The sequence below is a fragment of the Sorex araneus genome, chromosome 2, assembly GCF_027595985.1.
Source record: "Sorex araneus isolate mSorAra2 chromosome 2, mSorAra2.pri, whole genome shotgun sequence".
Classification (NCBI taxonomy): domain Eukaryota; kingdom Metazoa; phylum Chordata; class Mammalia; order Eulipotyphla; family Soricidae; genus Sorex; species Sorex araneus.
This window is the reverse complement of record NC_073303.1, coordinates 129,601,075-129,617,550: the sequence shown is the minus strand read 5'-3', so window position 1 is coordinate 129,617,550 and position 16,476 is coordinate 129,601,075. Positions and strand designations below refer to the sequence as shown.

General features: G+C 61.3%; 1 protein-coding gene across 10 annotated transcripts in view; it reads left to right on the top strand.

Annotated features, from left to right (window-relative positions):
• TRAPPC9 (trafficking protein particle complex subunit 9) overlaps positions 1-16,476 on the top strand; it is a 98,889-nt gene that overhangs the window by 56,384 nt on the left and 26,029 nt on the right. For all 10 annotated transcript variants that reach the window (XM_055125519.1, XM_055125521.1, XM_055125520.1 and 7 more), the window contains one exon: positions 10,127-10,269. In XM_055125519.1, the coding sequence (XP_054981494.1) occupies positions 10,127-10,269 (143 nt within the window). The remainder of the gene's footprint in view (positions 1-10,126; positions 10,270-16,476) is intronic.

Below are 16,476 nucleotides of genomic sequence, written 5' to 3'. Positions count from 1 at the left end.
CCCCGGGTGTCACCCCCAAAGCTGGGCCTCTGAGTAGCTGCCGTTTGGGGGGCCCTCTCTGGGGGCTCTCCTGGGGCGCCCAGTGCCAGCCCTCTCACGTCGTGGCACTCAGCAGGCGTGAATCCTCCCGTCCGCCTGCCGGGCCGGGCGGCAGCATGGCGTGGACCGGCCTCGCCGCGCTCTGAGGACGCAGCTATTTTTAGGCCGCTTCCCCCAGCAGTGCTGTTTAAAGATTCAGCTCAGGCTGCTAATAGGGATATTTATAACCATCCTGTCGCCAGCCTCGGCATGAATGCTACTCCAAGAGCTATTCCTGGAGGCGGTTGCCGTGGTTACCATTAACCCTTTGCCTGGAAAGCGTGCTCCGCCGCTTGCTGGGCCTTGCACCCCCGTTCGGGCCGCGATCGCGATCGTTTGAATGCACACAGGGACGCTGAGAGGGAAAAGATGTGCTCCGCACGGAGCCTCAGCGCTGAATAAGCCCAATCAATGGACGGGCAGCAGGAGGAATTAAGAATTAATCTATGAGTGGAGGTTCTCCCTTGTCCATGCGCGCGCGCGCGCGCACACACACACACACGCGCGCGCGCGCACACACACACACACACACACACACACACACACACACACCCTGTACGGTCTCGTGGCGGCCGCTGCGGGCTCTGCAGCAAACATCTCTTTTAAATGTGATTCCGGCTGCCTCACACGCAGGAGCCCCCTCCGCCCTGCCCCCACGCCTCTCCCCGCAGTCCGCTCGCCCGGCTGTTGGCCCATTTAAGGGTCCGTACAGATCCTGCCACGAGCAGGCCTTAGCTCAGCGGCACCGGCACTCCCGAGGACGTCCTGTGGCCGACTGCAACCCCGCTTCTCCAGAAGCACCCCAGCCACGGGACAATGTCCAGTGAATGGGGCGCCCCTCCGGGACCCCAGGCCCGCCGTTGGAGGCATGGCCGCTTTCCCTTCCACCCGAGAGGAGGGGATCTCAGCAGGAACCGTTCTGGCACCAGGGGCAGAGTCTGTGGTACATAGCGATGGCAGAAATACTCCGAAGAATGTGAGCAGGGCGGCTGTGAGGGTTCACTGTGACCCGACGCCCAGAGCAGGCTAGGGAGATTGCTCGGAGCCTGGGCAGGGGCGTGTGGCGGGGGTGGCACATGGGACGATGCAGGCCCGGGGCGCAGGCACAGCTGGGAGCCCGGCTCGGAGGCCGATTTGCACAGGTGTTCGGGAAGGCGAGGCGTCTCTGGCCGCGTGTGCTGCTCGGGGTTTCCTGAGTGAAAGCTGCTTGCCCACCCATGGATGGAGCCGCCAGGGAGGTTTGCCCACTCATTACATGGCAGCTGAGATGGAGGCCGGGTCTGCAGGCCTCCTGCATACACACACACACACACACACACACACACACACACTCACACATTCACAGGTGTGCACACATGCACACTCATGCACACGTACACACATTCACACACTCATGTGCACACACTCATGCACACTCACACATGCATGCACACTCTTACATGCGCACACATGCACACTCACACTTGTACATTTTCACACTCACACTTGCACGCTAGCCTGCACCCTCATTTGTACAGTCACATGCACTCATGTACTCTCACACATGCACACTTGCACAATCACACTCACATGCACACAGTACTCTCACACGTACACACTTGCACAATCACACTCACATGCACACACATGTATATGTACATATCCACACACACGCACACACTTGGACACACACGCACACTCACAACACACATACACACTCAAATTTGCACACACATACACTCACAAGCACATACATGCATGCTCACAGATGAACATACACATGCAGTGTATGTTCATCTGTCCACACATGCATGTCCACACATGCACACTCACACATTCACATACAGTAAACACGTTCACACACCATGTACACACATGCACACTCACACAACATTCAGGCATACATACTCATACTCAGGATACACATACATACTGTGCACACACGGCACATGTGCATGCAGGTCATAATGAGCATACACATGCATTCACATGCCATATGCAGAATCACACGCATGCACAAGCACTGCACACAGAGCACATGTATCACACCCCACACATATCTCATTTACCACATAGAAGTACACATCCTCACTACACACACACACTGCATACTTGAACACACATATCCCCACATATACACCACGCACACACTGTACCAAGCATGCGTGTTCACATGTGCATATGCACTTGCACAAGCCATGTGCACACCCAACCTGCACACCTCGTATACTGCACATGTGAGCTCCCACTCCCTGAAAACAGACGGCTAGTGGCTGAGCGTGGTGCTCGAAGGGCAGAGTGGAGGGCGGCTGGCACTGCCCTGCTCTCACTGGGCTGGTGTCACTCCTGGGGGCGGCCCGAGTCCCTCCTGTGCCCGCACTGGCCTCTTTGGCCCTTGCGTTCCATGATGCGGTTTGGTTTGGGGTCTGGGCCCTTCGGTAGTGCCAGCTTCCCTGGCCCCGTGCTTGTCCCAACCACAACCCGGCCCCCCGAAGGCCGAGCGGTCACAGCCCTCCGGCTGGGCTTCTCCTTCCCGCAGACGCGCAGGTCATGGCGCTGGGCGGAGGGTCTGGAGTGGACGCGGGTGACCGAGTGTGGGGCTGCCCCACCCCTCCCTCCGTCACCGTGCCTGCTGATCTTCTCTGCCCTTGGGCTCCTGTCCAGGTACCCTCCTCGCGCTCGTGCAATGTCTGGGCCCCTCCCGTGTCTTGTCCCCACGGGGGCATGGACCCTCGGGGCCCGTGGGCGGCCTGTGTCTGAGCGCTCGTAGCCATGACCACAGTGGATGGGGCGGCTCCTTGCTCGGCCCTGGATGGCTCGGCCCTTGTCTCTCCTGCCTCTCCCATCTCTATCTCTCCCCGTCTCCGTCTCCCTGTCTCTGTTTCTCCCAGTCTCTGTTTCTCTCTCTCCTTGTCTCTCCCTGTCTCTGTCTCTTCCCATCTCTGTGTCTTCCCATCTATGTCTCTCCCTGTCTCTCTGTCTCTCCCCGTTTCTGTCTCTCCTGCATCTCTCCCTGCATCTACTCCAGAGGTGTCTGTGTCCTGGGTCCTTCCGAGGGAGCTGCTGACCTCACTGCTGCCCGCCGTGTCCTGCAGTGTTTGGGGACCCCCCCCCGCTGGCCCCCGTTTCTCGACCCTCACCCTCAGCCCCGCCTGCAGCAGGGAGCCTGCCCCTCCCCCCGTCCTGGGAGCCCACCTCCACCCGCGCAGCCCCCTCGGCCTCTGCCCTGCTCCTGGGGATCCCTCTGAGCCGGCCCAGCTGGGCTGACCGCTGGCGCATGGGGAAGGCGGTGCCTCGTGAGTCACTGTGGTCACCCCCAAACCTTGTCAGGGCGATGGAAGTGACCGCACCGTGAGTGAGTGACTCACGAGTCCCTCCCCGGAGTCCCCGTCTGCCTCCTGGGCTCAGGAATGAGCCTTAGCTGGGGCGCCTCCTTGGATCCTTTCGGAACCTTCTGGAACCTTCCCAGGGAAGCAGGTGGGGCAGGACCTGTATGAGGCTGAGCAGGACTCTGGGCGCAGCCCTGACCCTCCGCCCCCCGACTGTGGGAGAGGGTTGGTGGTGAGCGAGGAAGGGGGCTCCGTGTACTGCGCCCCTCGCTGTCGGCCAGGTGCAGGGCACGCACACTCCGTCCCCTGCCCGTGTTTCTTAGCGCCCTCTCCCTCCCCAGATACACCCCGGCTGACAGTCCTGTGGGTGGGGAAGGAGGCTCAGGGAAGACTGTGGGTGGGGCCGGGGGCCCTTGTCCAGTCCCTAGAGGAGGCCTGGGGCCCGGCCCAGCTGTGGGTCTGTGTGGGCAGGTTGAGAGCGAGGGCCGGGCCCTGGGGGGGGAGGGTGTAGAGACTGCCTCAGAGACGCTCCTCTCCCACGACGGTGCCCGCGGGAGGCCCGGTCAGGGCTGGGCTCCGTGTCTGTCCCTCTGCCGTGGCGGCCGCACTCAGAGACGTCTGTGGGCTCCGTGGCCAGGCAGGGCCTTGGGGGGTCCCGCCTCGCGTGTTCCTGCGCTGCTGGCTCCTCTGGGATGCCCCTTCCTTGCTTGGTCCTTCTGGCGCCTCTGTGGAAGAACATCCTTCCTCGCTTCACGGAGCTGTCTGCGCCTTGGCGAGGGCCGGGCGGGGGGGAGGGGCTGTTTCTGGACTGTTCCGCGCCCGCAGCATGCGTCTCCTTCGCCGAGTGTCCCGGCCCCTCTCCAGAGCTGCGTGGCCCCGAGTTCCTCTGCGTGCGGACCTTTGTGGCCACTTGCCAGTTCCCTGCTGACGTGGCGGCGCCGTGGCACACGGGAAGGCAGGACTCAAGGCCAAGGGTCTCACGGCGCTGTTGGTGGGCGGCTTTCCGGGACCTTCCCCGCGCAGGGGCTGGCGTGAGGACACGGTCCCACCGGTATTTCCACCCGCTCGTGGTGTCTTCTAGCAGCTGCCACCCGTGGCAGGACGTGTCCTCGCCCGCGCCTGGGGCCACCTCTCGAGGAACTGAGCTGCTGGTCAGGCGGAAGTGGCACCGTCCAGTCTGCTTCCTCGTGGGACAGCAAGGACAGTGCTGCCCGCTGTGGGCGTCACCCCCGCGACAGGGCCGGGCCCCGCAGCTGCTTGCCTCCAGCCCCCCTGTGAGTCAGCAGGCCTGGACCTGTGTGGGCAGTGTAGGGGCGACCTGCAGTGGACGCCTGGACGCGTGTGGGCAGTGTAGGGGTGGCCGGCAGCTACATTGCTATATCCGGTCCTTCACAGGGCGGATGTAGCTTCAAGCTCCCCCCCACCACCCGTGGGGAGCTCCTGGTCTCACTGGGGGCTAGGACAGTCCCCTCTGTCTGGGCGTCCTTTGCTGGGGGCCGGTCACAGGCTCAGTGCTCCAAATCACTGTGACCTTCGAACCACTGCTAACTGTGCTGTTGTGATCACACACACGGCATGTCCACGTGTGTTCCATGTGTGACTGTGTGTGCATTTCAGATGTGATCGAAATCATATCTTCTGTAAGTGCACGCAATACGCATGCTCGCGTGTGTACATACACGTCTGTGCAGTTTACGTGTCGATGTGTATTATTGTATCTGCACAGCACACATTAAGTACATGCACACAGTGCTTCTGCGTGTGCTTAAATGTGTGCTTGTCTGAATGCATGCGTGTGCACATATGTGTTTTATGTGCCGCCACCTGGGGTGGGCAGTGTGGGATGGACACAGGACATGAACCTTCTCTCTCGTGTGCAGAGCGGGTCCAACCCCTCAGAGAGGCCCCAGGCCAGCCTAGTGACCTGTGGTCGCTGCCTTTGGCCTCGGACTCGAAGCCTCGGGACAGGAGGGAGTGGGGTGGGTAGGAGCGGGCAGGAGCTGGGCGGGGCGGGGCGGGGAGGAGCAGGCTGGCGCCCTGCCTGGAGGGCCACCCCCCATTCGGGAGTCATTGCCTGGGGACAGAGGGCCCGTACAGCCCGCCCTGCTCCGGCCTGAGCTCGCCCGTGCGTCCCGGGCCACCCCTGGCGCGACAGGGCCGAACCGTCCTTCATGAAGACCCGGGGCCCTGCCCCTGCCCAGCTCCGGCGGGCACTCGCCCCTGGCTGGGCCTGGTTCTCTGTTCTCTGCGCCCTCGAGGGCTGGGCTGGGTGCGCGGCTTCGGGCCGGGGGCTCTGTCCGGGTGGCCAGGGTGGGCGCGGTTCAGCGAGCAGGTTTTCCACACGGTTCTCGCATCCTGTTCTCCGTCTCGTGTTTTATGGCCTCAATAAGGGCGAATTACTTAATATAGTAACCCAGATTGAATAATCGTCCTCGCTCGGCGGCGGCTCATGCATGATTCAGCTCGTTAATACGCGCTGATGTAATTTATTAGGCAAAGCGGCTTCCCGGTGCCACGTGGCGGCGCCCCTGCCAGGAACGAGGGTGGAACAAGTGTCCGGGCGTCGTTTGTGGGAAACTAATTACGCTGTGATTGCTGCCTGCGAGACGCAAATGGTCCAATTAAGCTGACAGACTCCGGGGTTCCGGGTGCAGGTGAGCCCCCGGCCCCCACCGCCCGGCCAGGAGACAGGCTGCGGCTCGGTCCAGCTGCTTTCTGCTTTTTGTTTTGGCGTGGGGCCCACACCCGGTGATGCTCAGGGCTCCCTCCCAGTGGGCGTGGAGGGCCCTACGGGGTGCCGGGGCTGAACCCCGGTCGGCTGTGTGTGGGGCCAGCGTCCTCCCGGTTTTGCCGCCCCTTCACGGCCCCACTTTCTCTGGGACGCCCCGTGACTCTGCGTGGGCCGCGGGCTCTGTCGCTCTAGCTCCCCCCCCCCCACGCCCCGGGGGCGTGTGTGCTGGGCCAACAGTGTGGCCAAGAGGGGCCTCACTGCCCTGGGACCCTTTTTCGGCCACGCAGCCCTTGGCAGCCCCTCCCCAGAGGGGACACAGGCCTTAGGCCATGGTGCTTGAGCCCACCTGGGGCTGTGGCCTATGTCCCACGTTCATGGCGCCCAGAAGTCACACCCCCTGAATTCACACTAAAAATAATCAGAAAGGAAGAGAAGAAAAGTCCCCGTCATGGGACGGGGCCGGCCTGCTGCAGAGCCCGGCCTCTTCGTGTGTGTGACTTCTTTGCATTTTCGACGTAAAGAAATCATGTTTCCAGCTAAAGGCAACTTCCTGGTTTTTCACCTTTATTGCCTCTGCCTTCTAAACTTTTTCTTGTTTCGTCTCCTGTGCAGCCAGGACTGGCTGGGGAGCGGGGTGGAGAAGCTGAAGCCAAGTTGGTTTTGCATTCAGGCCTGAGGACACGCAGTGCTCAGCAGCCCCTCCGCTCGCCTCTCTCCCTCTCTCCCTCACACACACACACACACACACACACACACACACACACACACACACACTCTCATCTCTCGCTCCCTCTCTCTGTCTCTCTCACACACATAATTTCATCTCTCTCTCTGGCACACACACACAGTCTCACCTCTCGCTCTCTCTCTGACACACACAGACAAGTTCACACACAGTCTCATCTCTCTCGGTCTCACACACACGCACAGTCCTATCTCTCACACACACAAGCACACACATAATCTCCTCTCTCTGACGTAAACACACACACACACACACACACTCACACATGTAGTTTATTTTCAAACCTGTTACGTATGAAACAACTAAACTTTGAGGGGGGAAAAAAACCTCAAGAGTCATGCGGCCTGGGTCCTGCAGTGTTCGTAGAGGGGACGCTGAACTGAACTGGACACACTGTGGCTCCTTCCCTGTAAAAGCGTCTCTTCAGGAAACAAGCCTAGAGCGGAAGGTCGTGAGCGGTAGACGCCGCTGACGGACTTGGATCCCCGCAGACCGCTGGCCGGGAAACCATGGCGGGTGGTGCCAGCGGGCCAGCCTGTGCTCTCAGATCCATCCCGCCGGGAGTGGCCACTGTGCTGGGGGCTCCAGTCCACGGGGGACAGCGGCCACTGCCGACAAGGAAGGGGCTTGGGCCCGAGTCCTCCCAGGCCAGCCTTGTCCCACGCAGCTCTGGGCGGGCTGGGGGGCCTCTCGGGGTATCTGCGTGTCCCCGGGGCTGCGGTGGCTGCTGACCGCCCTGCCGGAAACGCGTTTGGGTTTTTCTCTGGGGGTGCTGAGGAAGGAGTCAGGCTCCGCTCCCTCGGCCAGTGCCCAGCCGCTGTCCTCTGCTGCCCTCGCTGCCGCCTCTTGTCTGTCTCGAGTGGCCAGCAGTGCCCGGGGCTCTGTCCTGGGGCTGGGGGCTCTGCCGAATGCACGGCCCGCGTCCTCTGGCCCTTCCGTCGCTCTGGCCCTGGACTTGGCCTTTAACGGTCTTAGGTCTTTAACGCCTCTCCGATGAGCCTGGCCAGGCCGGAGCTGGGACGCACAGAGCTCGTCCCAGCAGGACCCGGACCTTGCGCCTCCCGTTGGACTCAACCCGACCACTTCGGATCAGCTCCCTGGCCCTGGCGGGGAATTCGATCCAGCCATATTTTGGGGGGCATTTTGGCGCCTAGGCTGGCGTGATGCAGGGTCCTGTCCTTGTGAGTGCTGGCGTCCGGCTGGGACCGACCTGCTTCCTCCCTCGCTTTCCCAGGCCACCCGTGTCTGTCCAAACGGGGGTTGTCCTGAGCCGGGGCTCCTCTTAGGAGCACTTGAATCGGAGTAGACTGCGTGCAGGGGCCTTGGGTGGTTGGAGAGCCCCGCCGGGCTCTGCGGAGTCTTCCCGTCGGTGTTGCTGGGTTTGTTGGCACCATATTGCTGGCGGTTCCATTTTTGTCCCTTTACTATGTGTGGGATCTGCATTGAGGCTCATTTTCGTTCTGGGTGGTGGTAATTAGTTTTTCTTCTTTTTTCTTAGCACAGAAGATGGTTACTTTTAGAGATACTCCAATGCATGCGGGTTTAGCCTGACTGAGTTTTTCTCTGTATGTGTCTGCTTTCTTAAAACAGTCTATTTTTGTGTCAGGTCCCGTGACTTACAGATTCCTAAGTGAGTTTCGGGCGCCCCTTGTCCCTGCACCGCCCCTCCCGCAGCACCTCGGCCCCCTGCCCCAGTGCCTGCCTCCTTGACAGGCATGTGTTTGTCGGGCTGTTGCCGTGTTCCCGGGGCATGCAAAATGGTCTCTGGGCTGCGGGGCCTCAGCGTGAGCCTCCCCAGGCCAGGCTCTGGTCCTCTGCTCTAGGCCTCCCCTCGCGCCCGCTGCTCACTCACCTCTGCTAGTGAGAGTGCGCGCACGGGGACAGCCCGGGGGCGGGTGGGTGTTTGGGTAGGTGAATGGTTGGATGAGTGTATGGATGGGCGGGTGAATGGGTGTAGGATGAGTGGGATGTTTGGGTGGACAGAGGGTGGGTGGGCGCTGTGGGAGCCACCGGAGTGGTCAGCACAGGAGTGGGCTCTGTGGCCTCAGTCCCGCCAGTCCCCGCCTGCGTCCCCGTCTCTGTGCTGAGCCGTGTTGTCCCTGTGACCCCTCTGGACAGGCCCTGTGTCCTCAGCGCTCGCTCTCGGGCCCCAGCAGCAGGTCTCGAGGGAAGTGTGTGCGTCCAGCAGAGCAGTAGATAGGCCGCTGCCTTCCGGCCCCTCGCCTGGGCTGCTCGTGTGGCCGGTAAAGCCCAGCTGCCCTGGCGCCTCGAGCCTGTGGCTGCACCAGACCCTCATCACCTGGTTGAGCCACGCCAGCCTCTTGGTGCTGGTTCTTCCCTGTGGTGGCAGCTGGCAGGCCCCATCGTGCTCTCTCCCCGCTCCCCTGTGGCCCCCAGCCACTTCTCAGCGCCAGCTGCTGCTTCTGGAACCCCTGAGCCCCGCCGTGCCATGTGGGGTTCCCAGGGCCCCGCAGCTGTTTCTGGGACAGAGGCTGCCTGAGCACTGTGTGGGGGAGTCTCTGTGTGTCTGTATGGTTGTGTGTGAGTGTGTCTCTGTGAGTGTGTACATCCCTGTGCTATGTGTGTCTCTCTGTGTGTCTGTGTGTCTGTGTGTCTCCCTGTGTTGTGTATGTCTTTCCGTGTGTGTCTGTGTCTCTGTGTGTGTGTCTGTGTGTCTGTCTGTGTCTGTGTGTCTGTGTCTCTGTGTGTGTGTCTGTGTGTCTGTCTCTATGTCTCTCTGTCTCTGTGTGAAGTCTCTGTCTCTGTGTGATGTCTCTGTGCCTGTGTGTGTGTATCCTTGTGATATGTGTCTCTGTGTGTATGTCTATGTGTCTCTGTGTGTGTGTATTCCTGTGATACGTGTCTCTGTGTGTATGTGTGTGTCTCTGTGAGTGTCTGTCTCTGTCTCTGTGTGAAGTCTCTGTGTCTCTGTGTGATGTCTCTGTGTCTGTGTGTGTGTATCCCTGTGATATATGTCTCTGTGTGTATGTCTGTGTGTCTCTGAGTGTGTCTCTCTGTCTCTGTGTGATGGCTCTGTGTCTCTGTGTGTTGTCTGTGTCTCTGTATGATGTCTCTGTGTCTCTGTTGGGTTCAGGCTTCCTCTCTTTCCTCCGGTGTTAGCAGGTGGGTCGCGTCTACTCAGCCTGGACTCTGGGCCCCTTGGCCTTATCGGCAGCCTGGACAGAGGGGAGAAGGGACGGTCAGAGGAATGGCGGTGGCCGAGCCCCGGGCCTGGAAGACTGACACGGCTTCTTGTCCCCACAGACCCTGGAGGCCATCCTGCACTTCAAGTACTCGGGCGGCCCGGGCCACGCCGAAGGCTTCTACAGGGACGTGTCCCTGGGGCTGCACGTGGACGTGGGGCCGTCCGTCTTCTTCACCCGTGCCAGCACCCTGCCGGCCACCAGGTGAGACGCCAGGACGACAGGTGGGGCCAGAGGCGCCGTGGAGGTGCCGCCAGCCTGGACTCAGCTGTGCATGCGCCTCGTCTCCTCCAGTGTCACCCGTCCCGGGGGGCCCGTCCCATGGCCTGGACAGGGCATGCCTGAGGGGGCAGGGCGGACACAGAGGCCTCCGAGGGCTGTCCATGTGACCAGTGCAAGTGTGCCCTGCGGCCTCCTTTCCCGCCACCATCTGACCCCTGTTGCTCTCTCCCGTCCCCTGCCTCCTGCCCAGCTGCAGCCCTGCCCCACCGGGTGGGGCGCCCTTGCCCCACTCCCTGCTGGGCTGAGGGGTCGCCCAGATTGGCAAGTGCAGGATGGAGGGGACACTTGCTCCTCCCTCCCCTCTCAGGGCCCAGGGGCTCTTGGGGGTCATCTCATGCCCAGGGCTATTTGCTGATGTGGCTGGGGGTGGGGCTGTGCCTCTTCTCCCTGCAGACCCCCGGGCGGGAAACCCTCAGGGCAGGACTGCACTCAGTTTGTGTGCAGTGCCCTCCCTTGTCATGGCCTCTGTGTTGTAGCCTCCATTATTGTGGCCTCCACTGTCATGGCCTCCATTGTTGTGGCCTCTGTTATCTGATGCACTCACACAGCCCTGCGCCAAGCACTGATGCCACCACTGAACCCCACTATTCCTGGGCAGGGGTGCAGTGCAGCTGCCCCCAGATAGGGCCAGGGCGTGCCACGCTGCCTCCCGGGCACTCCTGAGCTGGGCATTTTTCAGTCTACTTAATATTCTCTGTCTGGCCACAGCTGGCAGTGCCCAGGGCTCAATCCTGGCTCTGCATTCAGGGATCAGTCCTGGAGGGGCCTGGGGGTCTGACAGTGAGGCTGGGGAGGGGCGGGTCTTTGGGGCCGTATCCCTGGAAGCGCCTGTGTGGGTGGCAGGCACACGGGCACTCAGAAGTGGCACAGGGCAGTGGCCCTTGGGAGCAGAGCGGAACTCGGGGTGCCCCCAGCGCCCCCAGCCCTGCGCTTCCTGTCCGTGGCGGGGCAGAGATGGTGGGACGCAGTGCTCCCTGCAGCCGCGTGTCTGGTCTGGGCGGGACCAGAGTCCCTCACGGCCAGGGCGGGGGCCCCCTTCTCTGCCCTGTGTGCAGGCACCATCCGCCGCCGCCCTTCGACCTCTCCAGGCTCCTGGCACGCCATAGGGCTCCTTGTTTGTTTACAGACGAGATGGCGCTTTAAGCACACCTCCTTTGAGACAGATTCCAACTGTTTCCGTGTGTGTGTGTGTGTGTGTGTGTGTGTGTGTGTGTGCTGTGTTTGTGTTGCGGCTTTAGTTTTGCATCAAGTATTCCATTTTATTTTCAGTGTTACCAGGGCTGGTGAGTTTGGAGCCCTAGACTGTTGTCTCTGGCTTATTTTCTGCCCCACCCAGCCCCGCCGAGCCCGAGAACCCCCTTGTGCCCCGCCTTAGGAGGTGTGTGCGGGCCGAGGCCTCGCGTCCCTTCGCCTGTGGAGCGTGGCTCACCGCTGTTGGGAGGGCCCAGGGCAGGGCCTGTCGTACCCGAAGCCTCCCTGCCTCGGGCCACGCAGTTGGCCCCGAGCTGAAGCCTCCGTGGCCACTGGTCGCCCGCAGTGCCCTGCACCCCGAGCCTCGGCCACCTGTGCCCTTCCTCCTGATGGAGAGGCCCTGCCCCAAGGAGCAGCAGGCCGAGCGCTGGCCTTGGTCCTGGACTCTCTGGGCGCCGTGGACACAGCTCAGGCCGGCAGGAGTCACGGCTCACTGGGAGGGACGGGCGGGTGTCCAGGAGGCTGGGACACTGCACGGTGCACATCTGCCCATATGTGCCAGGAAGGGGTCAGCCCACCCAGAGCGGGACCAGGCGGGGCGGGTGGCAGGCGGGGCACCTGCCACGGGAGGGACCAGGTGTGGTGGTGGGTCCTGGTGTCTGTGCCCATGGCTGCACCCGTGTCTGGGTCTCTGAAGGGGGTGCCAGGGTCTGTGGCTGCCCCTTCCTGCCAGGCGTGGCCCTGGAGCTGGCACCTGGGGTCCCCTGTGCCGAGGCGGAGCAGCTCCCTGGGACTTGCAGGTGGGCGCTGAGTCGGCCAGACCCGACCCCTGCCCACACTCATCCCCCAGCTCAGAGCCGCCCTCACCATTTCCTGCTCCATGCTGCGTCCACACTGTGAGCCGGTCCCCGACTGCCCCAGGGAGCTGCCTTGTGGAGACGGAGAACATGTCTGTGTGTCTCTGAGTGTGTCTGTGTGTCTGTGTGTGTCTCTGTGTGCCTGTGTATGCTTGTGTGTGTCTGTGTGTCTGTGAATCTCTGTGTGTCTGAGTGTGTCTGTCTGTGTCTTGACTGTGTGTCTGAGTGTGTCCGTATCTGAGTGTGTGTGTCTGTGTGTGTGTGTCTGTATCTGAGTGTGCTGTGTGTGTCTGAGTGTGTCTGTGCGTGTGTCTGTATATAAGTGTCTGTGTGAGTCTGTATCTGTGTCTGTGTGTGTGTCTGTATCTGAATGTGTCTGTGCGTGTGTTTTAGTGTGTGTCTGTATCGTGTGTGTGTGTGTGTGTGTGTGTGTGCGTGCGCTGTGGCTGCTGCCTGCAGTCCTGGGGTCTCTGCTCACTGTCCCGTCTCTTCCCTCAGTACATCAGTGCCCTGGAATGTTCTGGCAGCTCACGGCCCTGGAGCACCAGAGAAGCTGGGGCCTCCTTCGCTTTGGCGGGGGGCACCCTTCCCTCCTCGGGTGTCTGGCAGGGACCTGGGGCCTTTGGGGTCACTGCTGAGACTCGCAGCCAGTGGGGTGTGTGGTGGTGTTTGCAGTGGGAGCTGCACCCCCAGCCTCAGCCCTGCTCAGACAAGCCCGCCATGGCCCTCTGTGCCCTCTTGTGTGTCCCCGGAGCTCTGGGTGGTGCCGCTTCCTTACCAGGGCCCCAGGTGGCCATGCCCCACGCCCATCCCCCAGCTCCGTGCTACGGAGACCCCTGACCCGTCCCAGCCTGGGGATCCCCGTGAGCCTCTCGAGACTTTACCAGGCTGACTCCCCCCGCATTCCTCCCTGATCCCGCTTTGGCCAGCCCTCCTTGCGCTGAATTTGTAGCTTTCCCTTTTGGCCCTCAGTCCCCCCCTTGGTCATTTTGGTCATTTTGGTAGAAGCCGTGGCGTGTCCCTCGCCCGCTAGTGGCTGTCTCCTGGCTCCCACCTGCTGGGGCCTGCCTGTCTTCCCCCCGAGGGCACTGTCACAGCCAAAGTGTCAGGTCCAGGCTCGGGCTCACGGGCTGGGGACAATGCCGGCCTGTCCTCTGTGTGCCCTGGACAGCCGGTGTGGGCTGGGTGCCTCGAATCCACGCTTCCTTGTTTTCAATAGTTTTATCTATTCCGGTTCCTCTTTCTGTGGGCTCCGGGGTTACTGCTGGCCCTGCACTCTGGCATCTCTCCTCAAGGGACTTGGGGGACTCTATGGGGTGTTGGTGATCGAACCAGGGCAGGCCCCCCACAGTAGGGCTCAGCCCCTCCAGTTCTTGTTTTAGCCTCACACGAAGCTGCTTTCAATCAGGTCTTTGGGTCTGCAAAATGTCTTCATAGAACTTTGATTGGAGTTACGTTAAGTCTCTACATTACTTCGGCAAGAGTTCCATGAACCTGTTGGGTCCCAGGTTTATTGTATGTTTGCCGTGTGGCTTCAGCATGCAGATACCCCCAATCAGAGGAGGGAGTCTCTCCTCCGACAGTTGACGGTCTGAGTCACGAGAGGAAGTCAAGCTTTGTCCAAAGGCTTTTCCATGCCAGAATTTAGAGGATCATTGCTTCAGTGTTCATGAGTGGCATTTTCCAGCTTTTTTGTTGGAGAGACGAACACACCTGGCAGTACTCGGGGGTTCCTCCTGGAGGTGCTCGGGAACCATACGGGGGTGCCAGGGATCAAACCTGGGTCAGGCGTGTACAAGGCCAGTGCCCTACCCACTGTGCTATCCCTCCAGCCCCCACTTTCTTTCTCTCTCTAGTTCTGGGTTTTGTATCAGCCTCATAAAAGGCAATTCTGGAAATACCTCTTCTTTAAGTGGTTGATTTTTGGGCCACACCTGGCAGTGCTCAGGGGTCACTCCTGCCTCTGCACTCAGGAATCTCTCCTGGTGGGGTTTGGAGGACCATATGGGGTATTAGGAAATCCAACCCAGGCAAGCGCCCTGCCCACTGTCCTGTCTCTCCAGCCCCGCAAGCTCTTAATTTTGCTGCAGCCGAGTGTGGGTCTCTCCTGCAGACACATCTGTCTAGGTGTGCTGAGCTGAGACTGTTCCAGCTGTCGGTGGGGAGTTCTTGATTTTGAGAGTATGTGTGCACGTGCGTGCAGGTGTGCATGTTTGTGTATGTGTGTATTGTATGTGTGCACGTGTTTGTGCATGTGTGTTCTGTGTGCACAAGTGTGTTGTATGCCTTGTGTACTTGTGTGTATGTGTGTGCATGTGTTTGAGTGCATGTGTGTGTTATGTGTGTGTGCGTGCATATGTGTGTTGTGTGTGAGCATGTCTGTGTGTTGGGGAGTGCCTTAACCCTCGGAACCTTCTCTCCTCACCCCCCATGCCTGAGTTAAGCCTCTGGGAACCCTCGCCCTGCCCTCCGCCCAGAGGCCCACTTCTCTCCTTCACACCCGCACCGCAAGTGCCCGGGCCAGCTCCTGGCAACAGGTGGGGCCGGGTCGGTGTTTGCACCGGGCAGGAATTATTCAGGAAATGCCCACTCATGGGCATGGTGTGCCGGGGGGGGGGGCGGGTGATGGGATTGCCTGTCCCTGACAGCCCTGTCCCCTCCCCCAGCAACCCTCTCCTACTACCCCCAACCCAGGCCCCTGGGCCTGTCCTTCAGAGACTGGCATTGGCCTCCCTTCTTCCAGGAAGCCTTTCTGGCCTGGCTTGCATTCCCAGTGGATGGGTTCAGCAGACACAGAATACTGAAAGCAAACAGGATGGAAACTCAGAAGTGTGGAGGCAGGAGGGATGGGCTATCTGCCTTCCGGGGCCACAAGGCGAGTGTGTGAGCCCCAGAAAGGCGCTGCAAGCTGCTGCCACAGCCTGCGGGCCCCGAACCAGGACCCAGAGCAGCACGGCGGAGCCCTGGGCTGCCCGCTGCCCGCTGCTCATGCCTGATGGCTCATGACTCGTGGCTCTGCCTCAGCATGGGCCTCCGAGAGGTGGAGCCTCTGGGAACCATTGAGGGGTGGGGCTGTGGCACTGGATAGCCCCGGCTCTGGTGGGCGGGCAGGCTTCATCAGAACTGGAGGGAGACCACGCTGCAGGCCCCTGGCAGGACCAAGGGAGGAGCCTGAGGCCTGTCAGGGCTGAGGGAGGAGCCTAAGGCCTGGCAGGGCCAAGGGAGGAGCCTGAGCCCCTGTCAGGGCTGAGGGATGAGCTTGAGGCCTGTCAGGGCTGAGGGAGGAGCCTGTGGCCTGTTAGGGCTGAGGGATGACCTTGAAGCTGAGGGAGGAGCCTGAGGCCTGTCAGGGCTGAGGGAGGAGCCTGAGCCCCTGGCAGGGCTGAGGGATGAGTCTGAGGCCTGTCAGGGCTGAGGGATGAGTCTGAGGCCTGTCAGGGCTGAGGGATGAGTCTGAGGCCTGTCAGGGCTGAGAGACAGTGTCCGAGGCCTGTCAGGGATGAGGAATGAATCTGAGCCCTGTCAGGGCTGAGGGAGGAGCCTGAGGCCTGGCAGGGCTGAGGGAGGAGCCTGAGCCCCTGTCAGGGCTGAGGGAGGAGCCTGAGGCTTCTCAGGGCTGAGGGAGGAGCCTGAGCCCCTGTCAGGGCTGAGGGATGAGTCTGAGGCCTGTCGGGGCTGAGGGACAGTGTTCGAGGCCTGTCAGGGATGAGGGATGAGTCTGAGGCCTGTCAGGGCTGAGGGATGAGCCTGAGGCCTGGCAGGGCCAAGAGAGGAGCCTGAGCCCTGTCAGGGCTGAAGGATGAGCTTGAGGCCTCTCAGGGCTAAGGGAGGATCCTGAGCCCCTGTCAGGACTGAGGGATGAGCCTGAGACCTGTCAGGGCTAAGGGATGAGTCTGAGGCCTGTCAGCCGAGAGCCAGTTGGTGTCTGGGCTCCCTGGGAGTCTGAGCTAACCAGGACAGGAGGACACTGCGACAGGCCAAGACACGGCAGTACCGGAGAGGTCAGGCATGGCTTTTCGGAGCCTCTGGGGTTCACAGCTGCCTCATGGGGCCATCAGATATCTGTGTGGGGTTTGTGTGC